Below are 22,674 nucleotides of genomic sequence, written 5' to 3'. Positions count from 1 at the left end.
GAAAAGAACCTGATTCTTTTATGTTTGTGATTCCTTTAAAACATTAAAACCATGCATAGATGAAACAAGCAGTACTTTGAAGAGGTGATTCATATACGCTTGAAACCTGAACAGTCAGAACACAAAAATGCCCTCATAGGGTCTTTAATTCTGAGCAGTGGCTGTATACAGACCACACTGAACACACCTCAGTACTTTGCCTTCCTCAGTGCTGCCTAACTGTTCAGTTTTCTACATATTTTTGTGTTGTGCAACTGAATATTTTTATATGTTTGTGGTGTGTTCCATTTTCCACATTTATGCTGTAAATCAAATCAAATTCACACAAAAATAACCTTATATTTTAAATTGATTTCCTCTATAGCTCTTTTTGGAAGCAATACCTTTTGTATGACAGGCTGTAAGGAAATTCCTCCTGATGAGTACAGTACACAGGATGGGATTTTAGGTGTCAAGATCAGCACAACTCATCTTCTTTAAGTGATACTTTATAAAATTGCATGTGCATTTTTCCTACTATTATGAGCCATGGTACGTTTTTTGTGTAAGTGGATGAACATCCATCAATCCATCCATCCAACAAACCAACTAACCAACATATGAATGAACCAACCAACCAACTACCCAGTGAACCAGTGAACCAACCAATGAACCAAACAACCAGCAAAAAGACATTTCTCTCACACTTTCTTATCCCTTTTTCTTATTTTGAACCAATAAACCACCCAATGAACAGACGAACCACCCAGTGAGCCAACCAACCAACCAATGAACCAACAGACTAACCAACAAACCACACAACCAACCAACCAACCCAAGAACAAATGAACAAACCAACAAACCACCCAATGGCCCAGCCAACCCAAAAAAACAACCAATTAACAAAAAGACCAACCAACAAACCAACCAATGAACCAATCAGGTAACCAACAAACCAAACAACCAACGAACCACTCAATGAACCAACAAACTACCCGCTGAACAGGCGAACCACCCAGTGAATCAACCAACCGATGAACCAACAGACCAACCAACAAACCAAACAATCAACAAACAGACCAATGAACCAACCAACAAACCAACCCACCAACCAAACAACCAACCAGAGAACCAATGAACCTACCAATGAACCAATCATCCAACCAACAAACAAAGCAACAAACCAACCAATCTTTCCAGCATTCCTCCCCCCACTTTCTTATAAGTTTCTAAATCTGACCACTGTCCTCTATTATCAATATAAGCATAAAAAATTTTAAAAACTCAATCACTTGAGTTAAATTTTGCAAACAAAAGGTGCCTGTTTCAGAGAAGCATCCACATATTGCTTTAAAACTAAAATGTCCATGTGTGCATTTACAATAGTCCCATTGCAGGATGCAAGACTTAGTCTTGTGAACTGAAGTCCATCAGTCTGCCAGTCTATGTTGTTGGACGAAAATAAAAGTTCCATGTGTTCTCATTTCTTTTGTAAATCTAAATAAGAAGTTTGTCTAAAATCACTTTCAGTAGATGGAAAAGTGAGCATTGAGCAGGTTCTGCATGTAGAGTTGTTTAGTAGGCTACAAGGGACTGACTTCATGCTCTAGGCAGATGCTGAATCACATGGGGGACAATCCCTAGAGAGTGTTTTCACACTACCAGCAGCGCCTCGTACCTGTTCTTGGTGATGCATTCTCTATTACTGGAATGAAAGTGACAATGTTAGCTGCAAAGGTCCAGGTGTCTTTCCGTATATTGTTTCCATTCCAAATTTCTAAAGACATTTCAATGTCTACATAACTACATTTGCGCCATTAGGAAGCTGCTCTCTATGAGGAAAAACAAGCTATCCAGCACCGCAATGCCTATAATGCACTTTTTCCTTCTTAAAGGCCAAGTGGAGATCTTCTTCCATGTCTCAGATGTTTTATGCTCCATTATCTTAATATAGTACAAGGTTTTAATCAAAAAGCTCCCGAGCCTCAAGGCCCACTGCTCATCAACCATGGCATCAAAACTTTTGTATAAGACATGCTTTCAGGTCTTACCATGAGGGAGTGTCTGTTAGCCGACAGCAGGCCCGTCCCGTAACCGCCGCTCAGAGCGCCCATAGCTCCATTGTGCGTGTGTGCCGCCCCTATAAGGCTGTGCATGTCTCCGTGCCCGCTGCTCATACCCGTCGACGGTCCTACTGCATGACTCCGCAGTACGTGGATGGCATCGTCCAAACGCTCCAGTCGGTCTTCGATACGACTTTGCTGCAGAACAAAGGAACCCAGTGACATGAGCACTATAATTTAGTTTGTATAAAAGTTAAGTTTGGAAAAATGTGACCCTTAAAGTTGATATATGTGCTACATGTGGTGACAATGTGGTTGTTTGTATCTGTGTGCATACCAGAGAGTGTAGTGGAGCCTCATAGTTCGGCGATGACGCTCCCTGTCCACCGTTCCTCGACCAGACAGCTGAACTTGCAGCTATGAGAGACGAGACAAGAAAACTTCATAAGGAAGGAAAATACATACAAAATAATGCAAGAGAGAGGAAAAGTGATCTTAAACAGCAATCAGAGAACTGGAAGATAAGAGGAGAGTTAAGACTGATACCCCTTAATCAGTACAACTTTCAGTAATTAGCCTTTTCAATGCATGATAGTGAAATCTCAAAGCACCTGCGACCCTACATTGGATATGTGTGAGCAGAGAATAGATGGACGCCTGTGCAGAGATTAGATCTAAACCCTCTTCCCCCTTTATATGTTGAGAAAGAAACCACTTGATGTACAGTGCCAAACAGCAGACAAAGCAGTGCTACACACAAGGAGTCTCTATCCACTTGTCTCCATCCACACTCCCTCCTATCCACTTGTGGTGCTCAGACAATATTCACACCAAGGCGAGGAAGAAAAGACCAAAAAACAAACCAACTCATATCTCATAGCAGAAATGCTAATGTCAGGCTTTTGTTTTTGAAAAGGTACAAGTGGTTGATTAGCATGGGCCCTCTGCAGAATAAACACGCTTTGTTTCTCTGTTCTTCTCTGCTTTTGTGTTCTGTCGCTGCTCTGAAGAGTCGGATCTGAATCGACAGGTCTCATTAGCTGGTAGAGAGAGGAGGGACAGGGGCTTGGGGGGAAGGAGCATGAATATTACTATTTATATGAGGCTCTGATTGGTAACGGATCAGCATGTAGAGGGGTTTAAACAGCATTAAGACAACAGAGGTGAGACAGGCTCATGGACTGTTTCTTTTTGGCTTAAGTTGATATCAAAATCATCCTCAATGCAGACTGGATCATATTCTGTTCAAACTAGCAATGCTAGCACCCCAGCATAGGTACCTTACAGATAAGCTCTGCTATGTGACCTTCAGGCCGTTGTGTCTTAAAGTTGTATCCACTGACCCTGCCAAGCTGGGGGATCATATCCCGTACATGTTATGTAACAGGCTGGAGATACTTTCCCGAAATGATGGAGAAACATTTTTTTGAGAGACAGAAGATGCTTAGAATTACCTTTACAACTCTGTTTGATATAAAGTACCCTGTACTCGGGCACCAAGTTGTCCACATCTGTGCCCGAGACCCCATGAACTATAACCTTGAAGAACCGATGGATTGTCCAGATTCCACGTCTGTCACCAGGCAGGGCCATCTTGCACAGCTTCAAGCTGAAATGCTTGTTCCCAGTCAAAGATTGACCAGACCAATCAGCAGTATTTAAAGACAGTAAGGGGGTAGCACGTGGCCACTATAGCTACAGCTATAGTGGCCCACTGGCTCCACTGATGGTGAACAACAATAACAGCTGCCTGCTAAGCTTGCAACATGTATAGGAATGAGTATCAAAATCCAATACCAACATGGTGCTGATACCAACACATTCGGTACCTAAACCAAATTATAACACAGATTTCGATGCCTCATTTTGGTACCCTGCCACCCCGACCCAACCCCCTGCCACACTTTCTTACCCCATGTTCTATTGGAATGTTTTTTTTTTTCCAGATATTTATCTCTATCAATTACTGCACCATTACTGAGACAGCTTTAATACACTAGCCAACTTTTTACTTTTTTCCCCTTGAAAGTATCGGTTCGTACACCCTTGAGTCACTGGCACCATTTCAAGAGTATCAATTTGGCACCAGTACTGGAAAAAACTCAACCCTAGTTATGTTGTATGTCATATGTTTTGTCAATCTGATTGGCCTGCAATGATTGTTACGGACAGAATGCTAGTCCCATTAACCTCTCAGTTTCTATTTTTAAGGGCTATGTCTGCTCAAATGTCTATGGGCTGTTGCCCCGATGGATGCCAAACATATCCGATGTCATGGATATGTGAAAAGTCTATCTGGCAGGCCAGGTTACATTTACCATGCCCAGACTACGTCTTCAGGAACCGTGCCCACGTATGGTGCGTTTACAATGATCAGACTCTTACTAAAGTGTCCTCAGTTCCGAGACCAGGCCCCCAACGTGAAACAACCCGCAAGATTTAATCCCTATTGGTTGAAACCTGTCAGGGTTAGAACCTAACCCTAACCCATGCAATTCCTCATTAACGAAGTGGAAGAGGGGCCTTGGCTGGACTAGTTGAGAACCACTGGTCCAGTCAGTTTTCAGGGAACACGAATACATGAAAGACCTGCCGGAGTTTTTATGTAGTGACTGTCTGCAGTGCATAAACAACTGTTATGCACCAATGTCTGAAAGAATAGTGTTTCCCAATCACTATGACCCATGAAGAGAACATAATTAAGTATGTTTGTTTAAAAAAACATAACCACTGCATTTTGTGATAGTTTGTTTTATCACTGGTGCCCAACTCCCGCTGGGAGGCTTTGATCGAACGCAGGTAATTTTCACATTCTTGTTCTCCTCTGTTCTCCTCTCACCTCCTCTCTGCCCTCACCCCTGATCTCTTCCTTTTAACTTGTATTTCATCTCATTAGCTCGTGTTTCTCTTTCTCATTGTCTACCCATTTTGTCTCTGAGTCTTTTTTCTCTCCCCTCTCCTTTATTCATATTACATGCTCATTTCCATATGCTAATTAATGAATAATCACCTGGGTACATTCATGTGCAAATACAAATATATGTATTAAACGGCACGGTAAATTATTCCAAGTCCAACACTGTAAAACACCCTTGCAGAATTAGCCTTGGATATCAATTTGCATGTAGTTTTCTCTAATAGGCTTCATTTCTAATTTGTAAAAAGTGGAGTAACTCTGACACAATGATAAACACCAATTATGGTTTAGCAGGCAATATCCCAGGCAGCCATAATGACGAGGAGGAGGAGAAGAAAGAGGGGGAGTGGGGGCCTCGTGTTTGCAAAGCCGGTAGGTTTGTGAGCGATTTGTCGAAGTGGTGCTCGTAATTAAAGCTATCAGTCACAAGGCGCGGCACAGAAATATCAAACGGTGTGTGTAGCGGCGACAATTAGAGACAAATTCGACACAACTATTATTAGGAAAAGTCATTTTTCACTTTAAGGAGCAGGGAGAGTTTACAATGTTAGCCTGGAGGAGGAGTAATTGGAGGAAATAATGGGAGGATGAAGGGGGGTAGAGGGAAGACCCAGCTATTATGTTTTCTTATTGTTTTATATTATGTCTTATTATTGTGTTTTAAATGCAAAAGTTCCTTAAATTGATCAATAAAAGTATAAAAATGAAGTTTTTTGTTTGATTTCCATTTCTCACTGGGCTGCAAAAATAGAAATCTCTAGTCTTCTTTAACAAGTCTGATTCCTTAGTCACTTGTACCCAACTTTAAGGATTATTTACTAAAGCTAAAAACAGTTCAGGTAAACTTTTAACTTCTTTAAATGGTTTTGCAGCCTGTCTCATGTGTCCTATGTCCTTTTAAAAAAGATTAAGTCATGTCCCATGTCATTTAAAACAAATTCAAACTAAGTCTTAAGTCCTTTGAAACATGTCCAGAAATGGTTTTATATAATTCAAATCAGTCGTGGTGCGATAAAACAATTCAAATCTAAATCTCAGGACATCTGAAACATTGACATGTCATGTCTCAAGTAACTAGAAGCAATTAAAGAAAAATAACTTCTGAAAAATTAAATTAAGTGCATGTCTTATCTAAAGTTATACAATCACTGGTAAGTATTTGAAACCAGTTTAAGTCAAGTCAAAAGTTAAATCCTGATTAAAATGTGTCTTAAGATTTTTCAAACTAGTCAAGTTAAGTTCAACTTTCTGAATACATTTTAAATTAAATACTTGCTTTTCAAAATTGTCAATCTTTTATCCCAAGTTATTTTAACTGTCTCCGATTGTCAGTTTCACCAGTTTAAATAAACATTCATGCCACTTAAAACCAGTTCAAGCCATGTTTCCTTAAAAACAATTCCATCCTGGTCAGTAATGATTTAAAAAAATAACCAATTAAAGTCTTACATCTATTGGAAAATGCAAATATTGTCTCTGATCAGTCAAAACAAGTACATTCCAAGCCTAACATCATCTAAAACAAGTCAAAGAATGGTACCATTTATTTAAAACCAGTTCTACTCAAGTATGGCGATGTGAGGTAAGTCCAAATCAAGTCTTGACTGACTTAAAATCATCTCAAGTTGAGTCTAACATAACAAGAAGCAAGCCCTAATCATGATTTGCATAGTTTAAAACAAGTATTCTCCCTGCATATTTGAAAACAGCTCAGTCCAAGTCTTCAGTCAATCTAACAAAGGTCACAAGTGTCAAGCTATTGAAAACCAGTACAAAATAAATTCCAATCATATCAAGTCAGTTGAAAAACAAGCTAATATCCAGTCCTTTATTTACCATGAGTCTATAATATCAAGTATCAGTATCAAATATCAAGTTGATCTAAACAGGTTGAAGTTGATTCTTTTGTCAGTTTAAAAGAATTGAAGTCTTAATCCTTCAAAAACCTGATTATGTGATGTCTAAAGATCGTGCAACGCGAGTGCCAAGTCACAAAAGTAAATTAAAAGCAGTTTAAAATTAGTCCAAAAGTCCTGTGGAATAAAGTCCAGATTTTTTTCTTGTGTCCTTGACTAATGTTTCCTGGCAGAGTCTTAGCCTTGGCCCATGTCATGTAAAGCAAGTCCAAGTTAAGTTTTGTTTCAGGTCTTAGAAACAAGCACAAGGTCTTATTTCTTTTTAGGAAAAAAATCAAGTGTTAGGGGTGCAGATGGCCTAGTGGTTTAAGTCACACCCCACGTATGTGGGCGCCTCGGGTTTGAGTCTGGCCTGCGGCATCACATCTGCATGTCTCTCATCCCCAATTTCTGATTCCACTTTCTTCCTCTGTCAAGGTATTAAAAGCCCAAAAAATATAAAATAAAAAAATCAAGTGTATAGCCTTGCCATATAAATGAGACCAGCTTACTAGCTGCGCAAGTCCTCATAAGCTGACCGCCAGCTGATTGGTTCTGACCATGCTATTGGCTAATTTTAACTCATGCTGCAATATTTAAACTGCTCTTGCCTGGCTGCGCTTTGCCGCTCCCTCTGCAAGGCTCTTATTGTAACCCGCCTCCACCCCAGCTCCTCCTTTACTCTGCTTCTGACTTGATCAGTGTCCTTCTGTTGTTATTGATGCCCACTCTGCTCTGGGGTTTTTACTGCTTCTCTCATTGTCTCAGGCTTTCTTCGTATGCACAGGACAGGCAACCTCAATTTAAATCCTAAAAACAACACAAAGTCTTTCGAAACAAGTACAACTTATGTCTCAGGTAATTAGTGAGAAGCTTAAGTCAAGTCTTTTGTCTAATGAAACAAGTTCAGGTCTTTTTTCTTACGAGGAAAGTCAAAGTCACATCTTAAGGTTTTCCAAAAAAGGAGATGAAATAATGTCTAAAGTCATTCTGGAATTTTCAGCCTGGAAACAAGTTTAAATTGTCATCTGGAGAAAGCTCATGTCATGTCTCAGGTCACTCAAAAATGGAGTCTCAAGTCCCTAGAGACGAGGTCAAGGGAAGTAAAAAGTCATCTTTGGTCAAGTCAAGTCTAAATTTCTTTGGAACAAGTTCAAACAAGTCCAAGTCCGCTCTGCTTTTTCCATCTGCGTTTGCTGAGTGTTTGCTGTGGTTGGATGGGAAGTGTTTGGTGTTACCTGTGAGGGAGGGAGGCGAGCCGACAGGGGTGGAGGGATTGGACGAGAAGCTGTTGTTTGTGTGGTCTGGAGAGTAGATCTGAAAAAAGAAAAAAAACAAAAAAACAAAAACACAAGTATGAAGTCAAAGAGGCACTCAGAAATCTAAAAAAACCAAACAGAGGAAAGATGATTGAGGCCAAATTAATTCTGAAATCATGAGGCATTTAAAAATTTTGAACAGGTCTCTCACATCTGTATGCGTTTGTTTGTGTGCGCTGTACTTACGGATGCGAGTGCTTTTCCTAAGGCGTCTCCTGTCTGAGAGCTGCTGGCTGCCGCGCTCTGTGCTCTGTTTGCTGTGACACACACATACAAACACACAAACACGCACAAACATGGAAAAAGATGGACGGATTTTTGTAAATAAGGATGTTGTTGACTAAATATTTTAATTGGTCTGTCTTTTCCTTCACCCTCGGTCCATCCGTTCCATTCTCAAACTGGCAACACATCATTATACAAACATTACAAAGATCCAATTACTTTTACCAATGGATCTGTCTTCTTTGTCCTCACATAAAAACACCGGGAGGTAGTTTTGGATAGCTTGATTTCAATTTTTTCTTACATTTTCTTAAAATGCAGGAAACAAATAACAATAAGAAGCTCCTGACATAAATTTTTAAGAAGTTGACTGTTGCAAAGTACAGTTGGAAAGGTACTTGTATTATTGACTTCTGTCATAAGCCATATTAGAGACATTTTTTATTGCACTGTGGCTGTTCAAAAGGTTGTGAAGAAAGACGGAAAAAGCAGTCAGCTGTTTGTGATCGTGGACATGCCAAAGCAAAAATTGGTGCCTCCAGGCCCATCCTAGTCACACTTTTTGGTATGTAAACTTTTAATAATTATTTTGTTAAACCCAAGAAGAATGCAAACATGACTCTGTATAAAGCTCAATTAAGACCAAATTGCCATGAGAAACTGCAATTGAAGGAGACTTCATTTTATACTTTCTCTCTCTGATTTCCTACTCTACCCATTGTCCTGTCCTCTCTAAATACAGGAAGAAAGTCCAAGAATATTAGTTGGTGTTTACAGCCTTTCAAGCAAGATTTCCATGTCCCATTTCACATTTTTCAGCTTGCAGCACTGTAAAACTCACTATTAGCAGTTAGGCACACTGCAAGACTGTCAGTCCTCCCACCTCGAGCTGCAATACCACTGCAATTGTTCCCTGCAATGACCTAAAACGGTCACAATGTATTGTGAGGTGTTGGTCTAAAATAGGGCTGGGCAATTAATAGCAAATTAGATTCAATTACAATATGGCCTGCTGCAATTTTCAAATTGCAGAATGAGTAATACTTCTTTAACATGAAATGTGTGTCAAAATAGCAGTTTAAAACACTTTTTTGCAGCAGAGATATCATACATTACATATCAGTCAATCATTCAAGTACCATATTTTTTGAATAATCTATGAAAAGTTATACTGTGTTCCTTTTTGTATGTTTTTCTTATAAAATATGAGTATGACCTTAAAAATGATCATTCCCTTTAATACAATACCAATATGCAATTTGCAATACAAGTTAAAATCATCCCAATTCAGTATTTTTTCAAAATTGTTCAGCCCTTGATTAATTGAATATCTATGTAGGATAGAATGACTTATTGCTTGTGTTTGCTGGAAAATATATAAGATGAGGAACTAAAGACAAAACTGCATATGAAATCCCAATATTGGGGAAAAAAAGTCACACTTAGATTATTTTCCCAAATTGTTCAGCTCTACTCTAAAATGCTTAAAATCTTTAACTTACTTGAAGTTGTACTTAACACAAGGAGCTACATTTGACTATATTTCATTTTTAAAGCATGTTTTATGATATCTAAGGTTATTAGGCATGAATGGTCTCAAGCTGTGCTTCACAACCTGGGGTTCAGGCACCCCCAAAGGGAGGAGCCAAAGATTGCAAGGGGGATGTACGCTCTGATGTTGTCAAAATTAGATGTGCATATATTCTCTTTAATTCCTGATTAGTGACAATGTACGATGGATTACTAGTACTAGAACCACTCCAAAAGATACAAAAATGAAGAGGATTCATTTTTCAGTACTTTAACCCTAATCCCCTGACCCTCAAAAAATGACTTAAACTATTCAAAAAGGGCTCACTTTAATTTAGTGGTCTGAAATAAAGAAATTACCTAGGAATTATAAAGCAATTCATATAGAAAATTATCCTATTTCTTTTTTAATTTTTACACATTCTAATCTTTTATTTTTCCAACAAGTTCTTTTTAACAAAAGTAAATACCAAGTCAAGTTTGTAAAATGTTAACATAAAAAATATGAAAAGGGATGGCAGGACTGAACCCGAGCTACTGTCATAAAGCACTGAGATTACAGGAAGGTTTGCAGCAAGTTTTTAGCTATATGGATTAAGAAACCTCAAATTTAGAAAACCAAACCCGTCACTATGAGGACAGATATGTTTGCTGTTTGAATTTGGCAAACTTTACTGTCTAAAATCTGAATTATGTTTCTCCATTGTAAGAATTTACACTGCATAGATCTCTCCTTGAGATTAATCTGCTTATTTAAGCTATTTTTTTGGTGTTTTCTTCATCAATGTGTCACTGCTGTTTTCATGTACACTTTAAAAAACTCCACCTTATTACCAGAGAACTGCAACATTTTTGTGAGGGTTAGACTCAGGGTAACATACAACCTCATTACTAGAGAATTGTCACAATGATATGAGAGTTAGGGTAAGGCTAAAATACTGCCTAATAACCAGAGAACTGCTACAATATTATGAAGGTCAGAGGTCGGGTAAAATACCACTTAATTCCCTTAGAATTGCCACAATATTATGAGGGTTAGGGTTAGGGCAAAATACCACCCAACTACAAGATAACTGCCAAAGTATTATAAGGGTAAGGGTTAGGGTTTATAGGGTTAGGGTTAGGGTAAAATACCACCTAATTACCATAGAATTGCCACAATATCATAATGGTGGGGTTAGAAGTTTAGGGTTAGAGTTAAATTACCACCCAACTACAAGATAACTGCCACAGTATCATAAGGGTTTGGGTTAGGGTTAGAGGGTTAGGCTTAGGGTGCAACATCACCTACTTAACAGAAAATTACCATAATATTATGAAGGTTAGGATTAGCGGGTTAGGCTTAGGGTAAAATATTGCATAATTACCACAGAAGTGCCACAATATTACAATGAATTACTTGATTTTTTAAGACTAATTAACATATTATTAGAATTACCACCTTATAATAGAGAAATGATTAGATAATTGCACTTATTTCTATAAAACTCTGAGGTAATTAAGACTCTCTGAATACATCTAAATCTGTTTCACACACTTGAAGGGGACAGAGGCCAGAGAGGAAGGAAGTGACCTCACAGGACCAGATGAGCGCCCACACACACATTTATGCTCAAACTCTGACATGCTCACAGCTCATCTCTCCTGATAGAGGCTCCCAGATGGAAAGTTTACGCTCGCACACACAAGTTAGACACAGACTCGCCACACACAAACACACAGAGAAAAAAAAAACACAACATCCTTTCATGGTAAATGAATCCATTACAGAAACTGGCAAGACCGGACTTCTTTAAGGTGTTAAAGAGAGAGACAGAGAGAGAGAGAGAGAGGGAGAAAGAAAAGAGACAGGAAGCAGCATATGTTTTGGGGTTAAAGCCTCATGTCTCACTCACGCCATACCACTGGCCTAGTAAACCATCCAAGGGATTACATACAGACTCGCACAGACTCACAGAGTTGTATCCTGACTTGATGCATAATTTAGAACATGTGCAGGAGAAAATCTTTTTCATAAATGAGAGCTTATAGCTGCACTGCAGGATGATGAAAACCTTTTTGATGTTTACTAATACCATTTTATGTTTTAATCTAATAGCCATTTTCATAACAGCTACTTCCTTTTATGCACGACTGATGCATTTTTGAGTTTTCTATTAATGGTTGATTATTCTTTCATAAAGACTTTCCAAACACCATAAGCTTGATATCTGGGATAAGTGCTGGTTTTATTGCCACAAAGCTGCATGTTATTAGAGGCTGACTGTGCCAGTTTGTTGTTTTGGTATTAGATAGGGGTGGGAATCACTAGCGGCCCCATGATATGATATTATTGCGATACCTGAGTCACGATTCAATATTGCTGTGATTTTTAACACTTTGCAACACAGTGAGTATTGCGAGTGAGTATTGCAATATATTGCGATTTATACCATTTTTCAACTGTTTAGCTGATTTAGCATTAGTCTTGCCCTTATTTTTGTCTTATTAATGCAGTATTTTATTTTCATGTAGCACTTCTTGCAAACCTAATGTGTCATGTCCATCTCATTCATGCCCTGCTTACATTCATAATGTCCTTCCTCTGGTGCTGCCAGGTTTGTTGTACTAACTTTTTTCCTGCTCTATGACCGTCACCTCTGCCGACCTCACTGGACAAACAATTGTCCAAACAATTGATTTTATTTTTCCGTTATCAAAGACTTGAGTTCATATTAGCAATTAACTTTGAAAAAAATCAATACTTGGTGGACAAAACGATACGATATATCACCAGACAAAATATTGTGATACTATGCTGTATCGATTTTTTTCTCCCACCCCTAGTAACAGAGTAAACAAAGTTAAAATGCATAAAACACTAATAAGAGATTTTGATTCTTAAACTCTCAGATTGATGTTTTTTATTCTTATTTAGAGTGTAAAGAGTTATTATCATTCATGTAGGGTTAAACACCACAAGTTGTCATATAGCATCAATATGTAGAAATCTAGTGTGGTTTCAGAATGAAACGGCTCTTTCATTAACACTATTGTTATGACCTTCCCTCATGGCAAATGTGCACTTTAGTCAGGGCCACTTTATCAAGAAACACATAATTTGTGGCTATACATATTTCTTTATTAGCAGTTATTAATCAGCATATATTTCCGTTATTGACATTTGGCGATGTGGCTGCTCTTGGATCCCCCTGCACTTCCACATGCTTCCAAGGAAAGCATCAAGCAGAAACAGCAATGTCCGTGCTCTTCCTATACTGATAAGGATAGCATAAGGCAGGGAGAGAAGCAGTAAAAACCCCAGAGCAGAGCAGGCATCAATGACAGCAGGATGGCGTAGGTTAAGTCTGTAGCAGAATTAGGAAGAGCTGGGGTGGAGGAGAGCAGCTTGCAGAGAGAGCAGCAGAGCATAGCCAGGCAAGTGCAGTTCAAATAAAGCAGCATGACACCGATTAGCCAATAGAGCTAACAGAGCTACATCGCAAACTTGCCTGATAAAACTAAAGCTAAGCTCACAAAGCAGCATAAGCTACATTCTCTAAGTAGCCACATTAGCTTTAGCTATGTTTGCTAAAGCTCACAGTGCTGATGCTAACTTAGCAACATTTACTTATGTAGTAATGCTAATTACGCAGTGTAGCTATGTTAGCTTGAGCTAAATCTACTGTAGCTTAAGCCAGCTACCCAGTATGTAACTCTTTTTGAAAATGGGTCTATACATAACATAATCCCATATTAGACCACTGATCTTTTTTTTTCTGTGTTATTTATGAACTGTTGCTCTCTTATGTTTGCAATGTGGTTATTTCATAAATGTAACAGCCAGACTTAGTGTATGAATAAAGTTGCTTTTTTTTTTAATCTAAAACTGGAAAAAAAAATTTACAGGCAAATTATGGAAAACTACAGCACCATTCTTAAACAGACAGTGTCTCAGATTAATGATCTGGCTATCAGAGATAGTTTTGGAGATCCCTGGGGGCCGTGATAGCTGGCTCCACCAATCAGAGACATTGTTTTGACACTCTAGGATTGTGGGTAGATTCGTTCTTTTACTAAAGGTTGCAAATAAACCATGTTATCTTAAAAGCAAGGCTGATGTCTTATGAATTTGTGCTTTCTACAAGACCATGTATCATTGTTTTACACTCATGTGGTTTATGATAAGTCTGCCATGGACGGTTATGATATAACAATGATTAGTGTGGCACTCAGACCGCACTCTCTTAAACGGGGCTGCACTGACTGTCATCTCATGTGGCTAATACGCCTCCTGCAGACAAGTAGCCAACATAGAACCCTTCTTCAGAAATACTGGACTATCATTTTAATGGCTGTGTGCAAGAATGTGTATCACATGTTTGTATTTAAACAACAGAGTCATGTTTTTTATTAAGGGTTCATCGTGTGTTTACGCTCATATGGTCCAGCTTGTGTGTATTCGTGTGTGATATCTTGAGGAATGTTGGAGATGTCTTCCCATGAAAACAAACCTTCAGTCTGTTTCTTATTGCCATCCTATTTGTTCTACGAGACTCAAAGCAAGGGGTCCTCATGGCATGCTGTGCATGTCAGAGATGTCAAGGTCAAGCCGTTATATTCCACTGTCGGCCTTCTCCTCTAACAGTGAAACAAAGTTTTTAGTGGTTTAAATTACCCCAGTCTAATCTGAGAGCTGGTTTAGCAGTGGTTCATTAAAGTGTGGTCAAACTAATGGTTGGTTTTCTGACCAGAAATAACCAGTGATGGTTGTTTTTAAGTAATAACTCTATGTAGGCCATCAAGTCAGAACACAAACACAGCAAATTTACCCAAGACATCATGCAGGAATGAAAACATCAATTACTTCGACTCTGAAATAATCATGCAAGCTCATAAACAATGTGTAAAAGTTGCTGCAGATGGTTTAGGGTAAGAGTAACAACCAGCAGAGCTTGTTTAGGTCTTAAACAAAGGTCTTGTGTCGGTCATTGAGGTCTTATAAGCTGAATGTCTCTGAGGTGCTTGTTTTTTAACAGGTAAAGAGTAGTCTTAAAGATGTCTTGAGTTTAAACTAAATGTCATGGCTGGTCTTAAAAAGGAGTCATGTAGGTTAAGTCTCAAAGTCAAGTCCAAGTGGAGTGGAGTCAAAAGTCTTCAAGTCTGAAGTCTACAGCTCTGGCAAAGGAAAATGTCTTCATTCAAAACTTGGTCTAAAGCACAACACCATTTAAAAATATCTCAGCATAAACACTGGCTCGTATGAGTGATCATCTATCATTAACAGATGAAAACAAAACTTCTACAGCACTGCAGTGAGGCAGTACTAAGCCAAATGCTAATGTCAGAATGGTAAAATAGCAGGAATGGTATCAAGCATGTTTGATATTTACATTTGACATGATATATTTAAAGATTATTTGAGCAAATAACTGTCTGAGACAAATCTTGACTCCGGACGTGCCCCCACAATGGTCGAAGTGGGCAAATCTGGCCTGCAGTCAGGCTTAAAATCACGTAGTATGTGGCCAGCATTAGGGTGGTGGTCATTTGTTATTAGCATTTGGCTTTGAGCTTAAGAGGTACAAAAACTGGACATGTTGCTTTCCAGAATTCCTTAAGAGCTGTACGTTTATGTCTTTACCCAATGTATAACATCCCGTATTATTTAATTAAAGTGTACACAAGTGACTTACCCATAATGCTGTCTGTGCCATTGGTGGGGGCTGTGCAAGAGGCGGTGCTATAGTGATTACCCCCGCTGCCACTCCCTCCTCCTCTGTGGAAGCTGGACATAGGAGGAAGGCTGGAGCTGATGTCTGCAGATGAATGTGACGGGTAACTCTGCAGAGAAATGGGCAAAGCAAAATGAGACATTAGCAGTGTGAAAAATAACACTACAATATAAACCCTCAAAAGACCAAATTTATCTATAAAATATTTTAAAAAAAGTTGCCTTTATGATGCACTAGGATCATATGATTTGACAACTGAATTCATGCTCAGTGTTCACCCTCACCAATCTGTCGTGAGGGTGGATCCCGCAGTAGGACGAACTCTGTGAGGGTCCATGGGCCGAGTTCCCGCCCCCCAGCATGCTGCCATGGTAACCCTGCTGGCTCATACTGCTACTACTGCTGCTCCAGGGATCGCCGCTGTGGTGACCATCTGATGGAGAAAGACACAGAGAGGGACAGGTACATGAGAGATGCTGCTGATTGTCCATGCATTATGAACATTCTGAGTTGTATTTGTTCTCATGTCATCCAACAAAGCAGTACATGATCCTTTCTGAGTTTGAATTCCCCAAATGCATTGGGAACTATTAAAAAAAACTCAAACTATGCTCAAATCTCAAATGTTTCTTAAGGCTGTTGGTTGTGCAACAGAGTCATGCAGCTCTTATTTTTTTACACAAATCCTGTGCAAAGGTGGTAGTGCCAAAAACATATTTTGCATTGTTCATGGTTTTTATTGGTAAATGCTTCTCTTATTTTCAGTTTTTTAAATGATATTTATTGATGCTAATATATCAGCTAAATGAATGCCACTGAGCCAGAGGCAGACTTTAAGGGCAAAAAGATCGCATTGCATTACATTACATGTACCACATCATATCGCATTGTATCGCATCATCCTATCACATTCAGTTTGGTTATGAATCAGCACTTTACAGACAAAGATTGACTGATTGATTTGTATTGTGCAGTATCAACTCTTGCCATAACTAGGATTTCTTACCTTGTTAAATTATATTGGATTATGCTGTATTGCAATATATGGCATGGTATGGTACTGCACAAATGATGCCATATCCGAGCCAGCTTTCCTTATCTAAGCTATCTTATTATTGTGTGGTATACTGTATTGCATTCTATTGCATTACATCGCATTGTATCATACTGTTTAATTTTGTATCAGATCGTACTGACTCGCATCAATTCCCATTGACTCACAATGTATCACTTTTTATTATTATTTAATTCCATATTGTATGGCATCATATTTTGCTGTATTGTATCAGATCATATCGACTCTTATCGTATCGACTCACATCGTATCTGTATTGTTTTGTATTGTATCATATCACTCTGCCTTGCATCCCATCGTATCATTCTGAATTGTTTTTTATTGTCTTGTACCGTTTCATATCATTTCGTATCATATCTAATGGTGTTGACTTGCATTGCATCACATTCTATAATACTGTTTTATTTTGTATTGTCTGGTATGGTGTTGTAACGTACTGACTCAGATCCCACTGCATTGTATCAGGCTTTATCGCAGGGGTTCTCAACTGGCTGTGCATGAGGACCCACCTCCACCTCCTTAAGTGAAATTGCAACCCAAATTCTTCAAAATGTTCAAACACTTCAGTGTATTTAATGAAAAATGTTACAGTTTGGACCATAAATAGAAAATGAATGAAGGGACTAAAGAAATATCATTGCAAAAGAACAAGAATGTATACATTTTATTTTACAACATTTTTCCCGAGACAGCACGGCCATTTGGAATTGACTTAAGGAACGCAATGTATTGATTTATATTCATTTGTATGATTCGACAGTGTATCATCATATTTTATCATATCACATCATATCATCCTGTTTGGTAACTAATCATAGCTAATTTATCTTATCCTGCTGTATTGTATCATACTAAACAGGAATAAACCATATGGCATATGGTATCGTACCATATATTATAGTATTGTAGTGCAGTGGTTATGAGCCAGACCAGCCTTAGGACCCACCAGTATTGTTGATGACAAATCATGCCCCAGATTTCCAAAAATTTCTGACAGTGCACGTTTAGTAAATAAAAATGTTGCAATGAAGATCTTGGATGGAACAGAATTTATGACAGGAAAAAATAAATGACATGTTTTACACCTCCTTTCCCCATGATAGATCATGTAAATTTTAGCCAATTTTCCAGAAATTTTGAGAAATTACTTCATTAACATTGTAAAAGTAGCTTTTTTATCGCAATGAAATGAGATAAATGAGTTTCGATATTGATAAAACATTTAAATGGGGGCGCAGGTGGCCGAGTGGTTAAGGTGCGCCCCATGTACGCGGACGGCCTGGGTTCGAATCCGGCCTGAGGCCCTTCACTGCATGTCTCTCCCCTGCTCTCATCCCTGTTTCCAACTCTATCCACCTCCTCTATCAAATAAAGGCACAAAAATGCCCAGAATAAATCTTAAAAAACATTTAAATGTACCCATTATCACAAGAAAGCATAGTAACAGAAAAGGCATGGATGCATGTTCTTCATAGACTTTTGCCACCATTTTTTCCAGACACACAATCAAGACCCACTGAAAACTGCTCCACGACCCACCTTTGGGTCTTAATGAAAGTATCCTCTCTGATCACATCTAACCTTATCAAATTGAATCACATTGTATAGTATTGTATTGATCTGATCATATTGAAATCATATTGCTGTAATTGTTATAATAATCATCACATTGTATTGTATCACATTGTATCACATTGCACTTCTACACCACACTATATTGTGCTGCCATATAGATACCATATGGTATTGTATTGTATCTTAGTGCATAATAATGTATTGTTAAATTTCTATCAGTTCTTTTCTTGTTTACAGCATTTTTGTATCTATACATGTGTTCTGGAAGTAGATTTTCACACAAAATACACAGAGATTGAGGAAAAGAAGAGACTAAGAATTCTTATTTGCAAAAACAGCATGAAAAAGCATGATTTTTGATGCACACAAACTTAAAAATGTGTTCATTTTATATTGCAGGCAAGCAAAAGCATGTGTTAACGCTGTTAAAATGACAATTTACAATCCAAACTTTTAAGGAATGTGATTTGAACATATTTCTGCCAAAGAACCAAGCTGTGTTAAGTCTGTGATCCACAGTTAGGTTTCTAGTGTGTGTAGGAGTTTGTGTGTACCTGGCATGAAGAAGGAGCTCGGGAAGCCAGAGCTGGGAGGTTTGGAGGAGGGGTAGCCCGGTGAATCCCTGTTGTAGTCGGCTGTACTGGCAGACGGAGCGTACACCTGCAACACAAACACAGACACAGAAACGTCATTCAGGAATCTGCACTCACAAAAACACGACTTGATCTCAGTCAAAGTCACATGAGGCAAAAACACAGGAATAAAAATAAAGTCTATTCTGTTGTTTTCCTCTGAGTCTCAGCAGGAAGCTGCTCCAGACAGACATCATTTCCTCTCACATTTACTGTGCTAAAAAGTATCTTCAAATGAGTTCCTTTTTGTTTATGCTGTTATTTTTTCAGCTTGCTGAGACTTTCTTACTTTAAGATGATTTTTTTGGCTTTTTATGCTTTTATTCAGATAGGGCAGTGAATTGCCTTATGAGGTGCCATTTTTATTGAACAGAGTCGTCAATTTCTCTGTCTTTGAAAAATTGAAGAAATACATAAATATTTTGTTGCAAAAATTCTACAGATTGTCTCTTTAACGTATTTTGCACACTCAAAAAAGACACAATTTAAAATAAGTTTATAGTGCATTTTTTTTATAAAGATGCTCAATTTTAAGAAGAAGCGCTGCCGACCATACATCTCTGATGGTCGCTCTCACAGACCGTTCATCCAAGACACTGTATATCTCAGAAAGGAAGTGCCTGTACATCATTTTTCCAATTTTAGATTTTTTTTAAACATCAACTTTATTTATAAATTTAGTCTGGCAGTAACATCCATGAAATCACAACAGTACCATATTTCATAAATAAAATAAAGAAAAAGGTCAGGGGTCTAATCAGGGATGAAATTATGTATAGATTTGTTTTAGAAGTAGCTTCACAAACAGTAGCATGCTTTAGCTTTGTTAGCTTTAGCTGAGGATAACATAGCTATGCGAGCTACATAATTAATGCTACTTAATAGACCAATGCAGCTAAGTTAGCTTTCTCAACTTGAGCTTTAACAAACAAAGCTAAAGCTTAAGCTGCTTTGCTAGCTTAGCCTTAGCTACATTAGCTATGCAGCTCAGTTATCTTTAGCTAATTTAGCTTTAGCACATAAGCTTTAGCAAACATAGCTAAAGCTGACTTAGCTACATAGATATGTAGTTAACATTGCTGCTTTGTGAGCTTAGCTTTAGCTACATTAGCTACACATATTAGCTTAGTGAGCTTTAGCAATGTGAGCTTTAGCAAACAGCTAAAGCAAATTTAGCTATGTAGATAGGTAGTTTACATAGCTCCTTTGTAAGTTTAAATTTTACCATGTTAGCGATGTAGCTCTCATATATAAATCGTTTGCACAACTAACGGAGCTAGTAAGCTATGTCAGCTGCATTCAAATGTTTAAAGGAGACAGACTGTTTACTCAGCTCTATTAGACGTTTTATAATCAGGTTACATAGCTCACTGAATTTTACTTTTGGTATCATTTGGTGTCCTTTGAGTAACCTGACCCCTAAACGAAAGTTTATTCTGATTTTATTTTGAAAGTTCTAGCGTTTATTTCTGTTCTGAGATATACAGTGTCTCAGATGAACAGTCTGAAACCAGACTGTCTTGTCAATTTAAGGCATTTAAATGGAGATTTTATAGCACTTTTTGGACTTTTTAGACTCTTGGTCTAAATTAATAAATAAATAACAAAAATATTGTATGTTTTTTTAAGTTGAGTATCAATATTACCTCAAATATCCCTGTTATCAAAGACAAAGAAATTCCTGAGATGGAGAAAGCTGTAACAGTACTTTTTTTGTCATGGCTCCTGACCTCCTTGACACATCGCAACATGTTTATCATAACATGAAACCCAGGATGTTAGGTCAAGACTGCTACAACAGGAAGTAGGGATGTGCAAACTTGCAAATGTATAAACCGTGCATTTACAGAACGCACTTTAAAGGCTGAAAATTATGTGATTGCAAAGAAGATTCAACTTTTCTTCAACTTTTAAAAAGAACAAAAGGTTGGAAATGTTTGCGAGGAAAATAAACAGTGGAATTCAAACTTCTGAAATGTTTTTACTTCTTTATTTACTCATCAACTTGTACTTTAAAAATCATGAACCCTGCAAAGACTCCTGATGAGTAATCACACAGCTCCTTCCAAAAACAGTGAAAACACATATCCTGCTGGCTCACTCTGACTAGTTTCATGACACAAAAATCAACAACAGCATCAACAAAGCTGTGATTGTCTTAGCGTCCCCCCCTCAGCAGCGGTGCATCGTTTCTGCTGCATTAAAACATGAGAGCAGCCCGTCATCCCTGCTAGCAGGTGACGCTCCTCAGCAGCACAGCGGCTGCACTAGAACACAATGCCTGTGTTTGGTCATGCCTTCAACTGGGGGTCCCCGCAGCATGCCTCTGCTTGTGTGTGAGCGTGTGCATAGCGTGCGAACACTCAGCCATGACGCTAGCTCGCACTGCATGACGCAAACCCTGTAACAGCTGTTCAGAGCGCTCCTCTCTCCCCCTGTCTCCCACTGACTCACATCAAAAATGAAGAAGCGGCTCCGCGGCTATACCTAATCTACCTCCATCCCCTCAGAAAGAGAGAGAGACATGCGCCGCTTTGTTAACTTTGAGAGTATTTGCATACACACGGAGCCCAGATGTGGTAAAACAAAATGTGATGATAAAACACAGACAGAAGGAACAAAAGGAAAAAAGATGAAAAAAGAAACACTTGGGGGCATTATAAAAAACATCATCTCACTTCCCACACTCCTTCAGAGAAATTATTAAAAACAGAAAAACAGCCTCAAACCATTTCAGTCGAACACAAACCTTCTGATGCTAAGGGCCGTCTCATTGGCTGAGAGCTTCTTCAGGGAGACACTGGCACTGATTCCCTCTGAATGTATGTGCTGCATTTTTAAAGGTTGATCTCTTCAGGACACAATATCCACGATATCAAAGAGAATCTATGACAGAATCTTAAACACTGCAGCAGCTTGAAAACAAAAAACAATATAGTTTTGCCTTTTTGCAGCCAATACTCAAGGAGAAAATACAAAAAAGCTGCTGAAAGTTTTATTTTAAAAAGTAAGGATATGTCACCTGAAAGAGCCATTTAAATTTCACCTGTTATTCAAGATCATCAACCTCATACCTTACCATGCTGACTCCCTGTCTCTAGCTACACTCCAGGCAATGTTTTAGGCCAAATTTTCACCCTGCCTTTTTGACTGCCTTCAACAAAAAAACTACAGCAGCCGATAAGAGCAAGCAGACTGGGAATCATCACCAACAGTGTGTTGTGTTCTTTTACAGCTCACAAACATGGCAGTGAAGTTAAACACAACTGAGCCAAGCTGAAGAGTAAAAATAGAGGACCGTCTTGTAGATTTATGACAACAACACTAATGCTAATCTGTGTAACTGCAACATGGTCAACTTAGCTGTGATGCCATTCTTAATTCTGACTTCTGAGGTAAGCAGCTTCTCATGCAAGACCTACTGTGTCATAATAAGGCCCGCCGCCAGCTGAAGACATTCATTTTGTTCTGATTGTTTTTGCCAAAGTCCTGTTTGACCATGCAGGTTTCTCTGAGATCTTGTGTCCGTGCAATAATCACCATGAAATTGTTGCTATGTACGAATATCCTCCTGAGACCTGAGCTTTTATTGGTTTCTCTCATTTATTTGTATAAAACCTTAATCTTGTCTTTGAAGAGGAAGTAGTTGTCACTAAAAATGATGGCTGCATATTTGGACAACTGGCTTATCTTACTTTACAGCACATGGAAATGATAGATTTTTAACACTTTTATACATTTTTAGTGAAT

The 22,674-nt window shown here is 38.4% G+C and overlaps 1 protein-coding gene across 4 annotated transcripts in view; it reads right to left on the bottom strand.

The window, feature by feature from the left end:
- Nucleotides 1-22,674, bottom strand: part of LOC121524730 (transcription factor 4-like) — a 349,074-nt gene that overhangs the window by 42,020 nt on the left and 284,380 nt on the right. For all 4 annotated transcript variants that reach the window (XM_041810216.1, XM_041810213.1, XM_041810215.1 and 1 more), the window contains 7 exons: nucleotides 18,847-18,952; nucleotides 15,927-16,075; nucleotides 15,604-15,751; nucleotides 8,360-8,430; nucleotides 8,093-8,171; nucleotides 2,380-2,459; nucleotides 2,031-2,240 (listed from right to left, as the gene is read on the bottom strand). In XM_041810216.1, coding sequence (XP_041666150.1) covers nucleotides 2,031-2,240; nucleotides 2,380-2,459; nucleotides 8,093-8,171; nucleotides 8,360-8,430; nucleotides 15,604-15,751; nucleotides 15,927-16,075; nucleotides 18,847-18,952 — 843 coding nt within the window. The remainder of the gene's footprint in view (nucleotides 1-2,030; nucleotides 2,241-2,379; nucleotides 2,460-8,092; nucleotides 8,172-8,359; nucleotides 8,431-15,603; nucleotides 15,752-15,926; nucleotides 16,076-18,846; nucleotides 18,953-22,674) is intronic.

This window comes from Cheilinus undulatus, linkage group 17 (assembly GCF_018320785.1).
Source record: "Cheilinus undulatus linkage group 17, ASM1832078v1, whole genome shotgun sequence".
In the NCBI taxonomy this organism is placed as follows: domain Eukaryota; kingdom Metazoa; phylum Chordata; class Actinopteri; order Labriformes; family Labridae; genus Cheilinus; species Cheilinus undulatus.
Note: the sequence above shows the minus strand (reverse complement) of the source record. Positions and strands in the feature narration are given on the sequence as shown.